The sequence below is a fragment of the Balaenoptera acutorostrata genome, chromosome 15 (genome assembly GCF_949987535.1).
Source record: "Balaenoptera acutorostrata chromosome 15, mBalAcu1.1, whole genome shotgun sequence".
Lineage (NCBI taxonomy): Eukaryota > Metazoa > Chordata > Mammalia > Artiodactyla > Balaenopteridae > Balaenoptera > Balaenoptera acutorostrata.
The window spans coordinates 62274747-62281046 of record NC_080078.1 but is presented as its reverse complement, the minus strand read 5'-3'; the positions used below and the strand labels follow the sequence as shown (position 1 = coordinate 62281046).

At 40.5% G+C, this 6300-nt stretch overlaps 1 protein-coding gene across 1 annotated transcript; it reads left to right on the top strand.

The window, feature by feature from the left end:
* The first annotated feature begins 358 nt into the window (after nucleotides 1–358).
* Nucleotides 359–5701, top strand: DEFB125 (defensin beta 125). The gene is made up of 2 exons (XM_007193391.2): nucleotides 359–416; nucleotides 5388–5701. The coding sequence occupies exons 1-2, from the start codon at nucleotides 359–361 to the stop codon at nucleotides 5699–5701; spliced, it is 372 nt and encodes a 123-aa protein (XP_007193453.2).
* Nucleotides 5702–6300: the final 599 nt, after the last annotated feature.

Here is a 6300-nt window from a genome sequence, read left to right as displayed (position 1 = left end):
TATCATGGGTATATACACAGTGTTGCATACAGAGGGAGGAGAAGTAATTGGCCCCATCCAAGGTTAAGGAGGACTTTACTGGGGAGTTGTTTCTTTCCATCAGACCCTACACATCCTCAGGATTATACTTCATTTCATAAGGCCTCAGTTTCCTATAACAGTTTCTAGAACAGAGCATTATTTTGTCGTGCACACTCAGTGGTGCAAGTTAATTATCTGGTGTTCTGGGTGGCATAGCATTCTCTTCCTCTCTGGTTCATCACCCATGATAGGCCAGTAAAGGTGACCACTCAGAGTCTTAACTGTGCAAAGTGTTCTGCATTCCTCAGGACACAGGGCTCCCTCTCTCCCAGAAGCCATGAATCTCCTGATGCTGACCTTCATGATATGTGGGTTACTAAATCTGGTGACCAAAGGTAATGGAACCCTACAATGGAGAGATGATGGAACTAGGAGGAGTTGTTGACCCTGGGCTCCCCAGGTGTCTTGAAGGGGAAAGAGAGTCCACAGGAAAAGCCTTGGGCCAATAAAGAGCAGCGCAAGTGCTCTTATGATGGCATGCTGGCGGCTCCATGTCCCTGCTCTCTAAGAATCTGTTAGAGACATTTATGTACTTATTATTATGTACTTATTATTTTTGCTAAGAAGTGTATTTATGTTTCATATACAAGTATATTCTATACAACCATTCATAGACATAAACTATTCAACATAAAATTCCTAGACATGCACCTTATTCCTGTCTGCTTAGTGCATTGTCAAATTCTGAATATTGCAAATGTTTAAAATGAAGGAAAATATCCAAGTTTATAATATTTTCTATTTCTTTGACTATGGAGAAGTCAAACTTCAGATATATATTTATCATATATTTCGATTTTTCTGTAAAGTGTGTGGTTCTGCTTATTTTTCTCTTTTATTGTGAGGGTGGTAGATTTGTTTCCTGCTGATTTATAAATTTTTGCTTATAGGTTCTATTTTGCAACTTAGCTATTTAATGTTTTGAGTGTATTTTTCTGTTTTCAATTGAGATGGCACCTGAGGGTTTTGTAAAGAAACATTTTACCAAGCCAAACTGTCCATCAGTGGAGTGCTGTTAATAGCTATATTGAAGTTGATGCTATCTGATTCCGTATCTGTTTTCCTTCTTTCTTTTTGTTTTCAGAGAGAATTCACACGAGGGATAATATTTTGGCTAGATGGCTTATGTGCCTGAATTAATACCATTGTAATTCATATTTTTTAGATGTATGATTTTGAAATATTGGTGACGGAGGTCATAAGTCCTAATGACATAATAATTCCAGACTGAGGAGCTTTGAAATAAGTGACGGCTGCCATTCTAAAAAAAAACCAAAAAACATTAAGTTATAGATTATTCCCAGTCACCATCATTGTATTGCTTAAGCCATATTCTTGGAACTATCTTTGATATTCTAAGCTGTGAGATCCATATCTACCAGGAAATCTATTACATTTACCTGCAAATTATGTCTAGAACCAACTGATCTCACCACCTCCATCCACTGCTACCGCTCTGATTCAAGTCACTATCGTCTCTCACCTGTTACTGCTTCCTCATAGCTTCCTCACAGGTCTCTGTCCTTCTACTCTTGCCTCCTGCCGCCTTCTGTCAAGATAGCATAGAGTGTGATCTGCTCACACTGGAAGTCAGACCACGTACCTCTTCTGCTCAGATCTCTGCAGTGGCCCCCTCTTCACTCAGAACAATAACCAGCGTCCTTACAGTGGCCCACCAGGCCCTCCATGATCTGGTGCTTATGACCTCTCTCACCTCATCTCCCACCACTCTAGGCTTCTAGTCCTTACTCACTTTGCCAGAGCCACACTGGCCTCAGTGCCCTTCCTCAAACATGCCAGGCTTGCTCAACCCACAGAGTTCTGTTTTTTCCTCTGCTTAGAATGCACTTGCCCTACATACTGGTGTGGCTATTCCTTCACCACCTTCAGGTCACCGTTTAATTGTCACCTTCTCTCAAGACCTCTGCTAACTGCTGTTTAAGAAACTGTCATCTGCCCCCATGACACACCAAATAGATTCCACTTAAATCTATTCTCTCTTATTTCTGAAAACCACTTATCATCCTCTCACATACAGGATAATTTACTCGTTTTCTTTATTGTCTGTTTTCCTCTGCTAGAAAGTAAGCTCCATGCGATTTTGTCTGCTTAGTTCACAAATGTACCCCAAGCACCTAGAATAGAGTCTGTACCACAGTTAGGGGCTCAAACCTCTGTTGAGTGATGGGCTGTACTCGAAATTTTAACTCTGGTGGGAATAGTTGAAAAGGAGTAGTGAGCAATGCAAGTGAGAGGCAAGTTTAAAGAAGAATTGACAGAACAAGATGATTTAACGTGTTTGGGAATGGAGGAGAAATGCTGACAGGACTCAGATTTCGAGGATGGGCACCCTGGAGGAAAAATAAATAAATACATAGAGAGGTAATCTTTGTAGAAGTGAGGAATGAGGAAGCAATGTTAGACTTTGTCCAGGATGAAAGAAGTGGTACAGCTACCCTTGAAACTTACAGAAAATTCTACCAAGGGCAATAGAATTGGAGCCAGTAAAATAATAAGAGAACAATGAATCATTGGAGAAGTTGGGATAAAGCCAACATTCCCAGGGTAGGAAATAGGAGCCAAATTTTCATTGTGCTCTCTCTCTCTATCTCAACCCACGAAAGGTACTTTTCATACTTTACCAAATTAAATGCAAAAAGGGTTGTTTTGAGAATTACTTGACCTTCTTCATACATCCTTGGCTTCCTCCAACATAGAGCCTTTGCACTAGCATTTCCTAGAATACACCAACCTTGGTGCTTCTCGGGCGGTTTGCTGAGAAAGATGGTCATATAGTTGCTTGATAAATGATCATACAATGGAACAGACTAGTTTCACGGTAGATGCCTATCCTCCATCCGCCAGTGAATTATCACGCTGCTTAGAAATCCTACTGTATTTCTTGTGTGAGCTCATCTTTCCTCTTTCCTAGACCACTTTTTTGCACTGACCTTTCTTTCTTTTCAATTCTCCTGCTCCACTCCTGTCTGTGATGTTCCCTCCCAGCTTAGGACTTTACCCCACATCTCAAGATTTTAAAAATTCAAATGGCACTTTTTCTTTTTACCGCTGCCAACACTCATACCAGTATGGCTTTGCACCCATCTTCTCTTTCCCTCTTGACATAGCTGAGGAAGTGTGCTTCTCCATATCACATACAGTCAAATGCTGTATGTGTTCTTAATCCTTGTCACCTAATCAAGGACTATGCCCTTCTTTTGCCTCATTTCCTTCTTCTACGTTAATCTCTCCTTTTCTATTTGTCCCTTCTTAATATTTGCAAACATGCTCTCTTATTTCCCAGTTTTCAAAACAAACCTGAAAAACCTTCCCTTGACTCCATATTGTCCTCCAAGTACTTCTCTATTTCTCTGCTCTTCCTCACAGCTAAACTTCCTAAGAGTTTGGTCTCCAGGTGCTATTTCCACTTCCCATTCACATGTCAACCACTTCACTTCTGTTTCTCCTCTTCCTACCACTCTGAAGATTACCAGTGACACTCATCATGTTAAATGCAATGGAGGCTCCAGCTCCTGCTTTATCTCGCTCAACCTCACAGCAGTATTTGCCTACAAGTGTCCACACGTTCCTTTAGGAAACGTTTTCCTCACTTGCGTAATCTAGTCATACCTGATGCAACTTTCTTTGTATCCCTTTGGCATTTGCCATTTTCATGCACACCAGCGTGACCTGCGCCTGGCAGTATCCTCAAAGCATGGTCGATTGCTTGCAAATCAGTCCTGTACAGGGCAGTCGGGAAATGACAGGGAATTGTCAGCTCACTCTGGTATCATCTATCAACTACTGGATGGTGGAAAAATATTCCAGCTCCTCTGACCCTCAAGAAGGATAAATTGGACCTTTATCCTAGCCATATACTAATTGCCAGATTTCCCCATGGGGTCATGCTCTAGTCAATCACAGTGGTAACTAACTGTATAACTCTCCTCTTTTTGGCTGTCTTATTTCCCTAACTTCCCCATTTCCAAACTGATTTTGGGATGTGGGGAGTGCTGAATACCCTCAACTCATTTATTATACCGCAGTCAAAATTTATCCCAAGGTCTGCTTTTGGGAAAACTAATCTAATTCTCTAGTGTCTCATTCTCCTGTTTTGCTCTAAGTATCTTGCTGTTCCTTCTGTGCCTTCTCCTCCTATCTGAGCTCTCTATATTGACACTCCCCAGAATTTAACTATGGCCCCCTGTTATCTCACATTATTCCAACGCTATATGTACTTTATAACTGTAGTTTTAAATACTATCCATAGCAATGATTCCACAATTTACATCTAGAGTCCAAACTTGTCTACTGAGTTGTTACAGCTATATCCTACTGCCCTCTGGACATCTGAGGTATATTGTGTTATATACCCCAAAACAAGTACTTGTAACCACCTTTTTCTCTTCCCTCCAAATCGTGTTCTTTCCTCTGTTTACTATTCTATGAATAGCAAGTATCACGAATCTCCCCTATATCGGCTCAGAAATGTACTGATGTACTTGGATTTCTCCATCCTCCGCTGACCTTATATTCAAACAATCGATGTCTTTAGTCTGTTCTCTTCTTTACAACTCTCACAGCCCTAGTTCCAGCCATCCTCATGTTTCACCTGGCCAAAGCTTCTAACGTGTCTCCCAGATTCTATTCTTCCTTTTCCCTTATCTAATTTCCATGTGACATCCTAGCTAACTGTCTAAAACATGAAGTAAATTAACTCACATGATGGTTTGAAATAAATAAAAATGCTTAATAATGGCCAAATTGACTAGGCAATGGCATGATTACTTCAAGCTCATTTTATCTCGTGCCCCTTTGCTCTTTGCACATTATACTTCAGACTCTTCAGCTTTCTCTTAATACCTTAAAGACACTATGCTGTTTCTCAACACTGGGACTGAGCATTTGATGGTCCTTTCCTGAAATAATCTTTGCCTCCTGTGTATCCTGTTGCCTCCTTTCATCCTTCGTGCCTTGCCGTGGCTTAACTATTAGCTTTACATATGTCTATCCTCTCTGTCTCGTTTTCTTCCTCCTCCTCCTCTTTCCTTCTTCTCCAGTCTTTCTCCTGCCCCCTCCCCTCTCCTTCTCTCTCTCCTCTCCCCACCACCAGCAATTTCCTTGATGGCACATGTCACAGTTTTTAATATACAGTTTTAGTTTTCTTCTTTGTCTCTCCAAATGGCTTGTGGTATTTGTTGTCATATTACTTTTGATGGCAATAGTAGTAGTTGTCAAACTTTGGAATTAATGTTTGTCGTCTTGTGGCTAGAATTTTTAAATTGACTGCTTGTTTAACCTTGCAGCTGGCTGGTTTGTTGAAAGATGCTGGAAGAATGATGTAGGACACTGCAGAAAACGATGTTTACATCTCGAAAGGTACAAACTTCTTTGTAAGAATAAGCTGTCATGCTGCATTCCCCTCAGCAGTGACCATCCACACACTCAATGGCCAATACGTCCCACATTCGGTGAAGATGTAACTGTTGGATTTGGTACTCACGATGGTTTTCCTTTTTCTCCCATATCTGGGTTGAATGATGAGGTAACAATTAAAACAATTGAGACTGAAGAAACCACAGTAACTGGGACCACTACTTCCGAGAGAGATTCTCCCTAGACTTTGACAACTATTCCTGAGAGCGTTGAGGGTACAACATTTTCTCATGAGCCTGAGACAGCAGATCTATATAATCGTTGGGACTAATATCCAGGGAGCCAAGTCTACAGATGTTATTTCACCGGGGACAGTTCAATCGAGAATTGGATGACATAGAGGTGGACATAATGCTACTGCCTAGACAAGAACCGAGAGAGTTACCTCACAATTAGAAATGTATAAAGAGAAGTGTATAGAAGATATAGGGATTCTTTATTTTGGGCTTAAATTCGTTCTTTGTTTTCCTCTGATATACTAATATACATGTGCTAATATTTGGCCTCAGGTGATATTTGTGTGTGTGTTTTTCCATAATAAACAAACAAACAAACACATAAATAAATACCACGGTTTGGAGTTGCCTGTATAGTTGAGACTGAAATTTTGATTTCTGTAATACCTGAAACACTACTATCATATATGGAAGAACCTATGAAGGCACATAAAAAGTTCCAGACAAGTCTTCCCTTTCCTGTCCCTCTGTCCTCACCAACATTTATTGTAAGTGCTGACTTTAAATCCCTGTTTGTATCATGAGGTCAAATTTTGTTTAATACTTC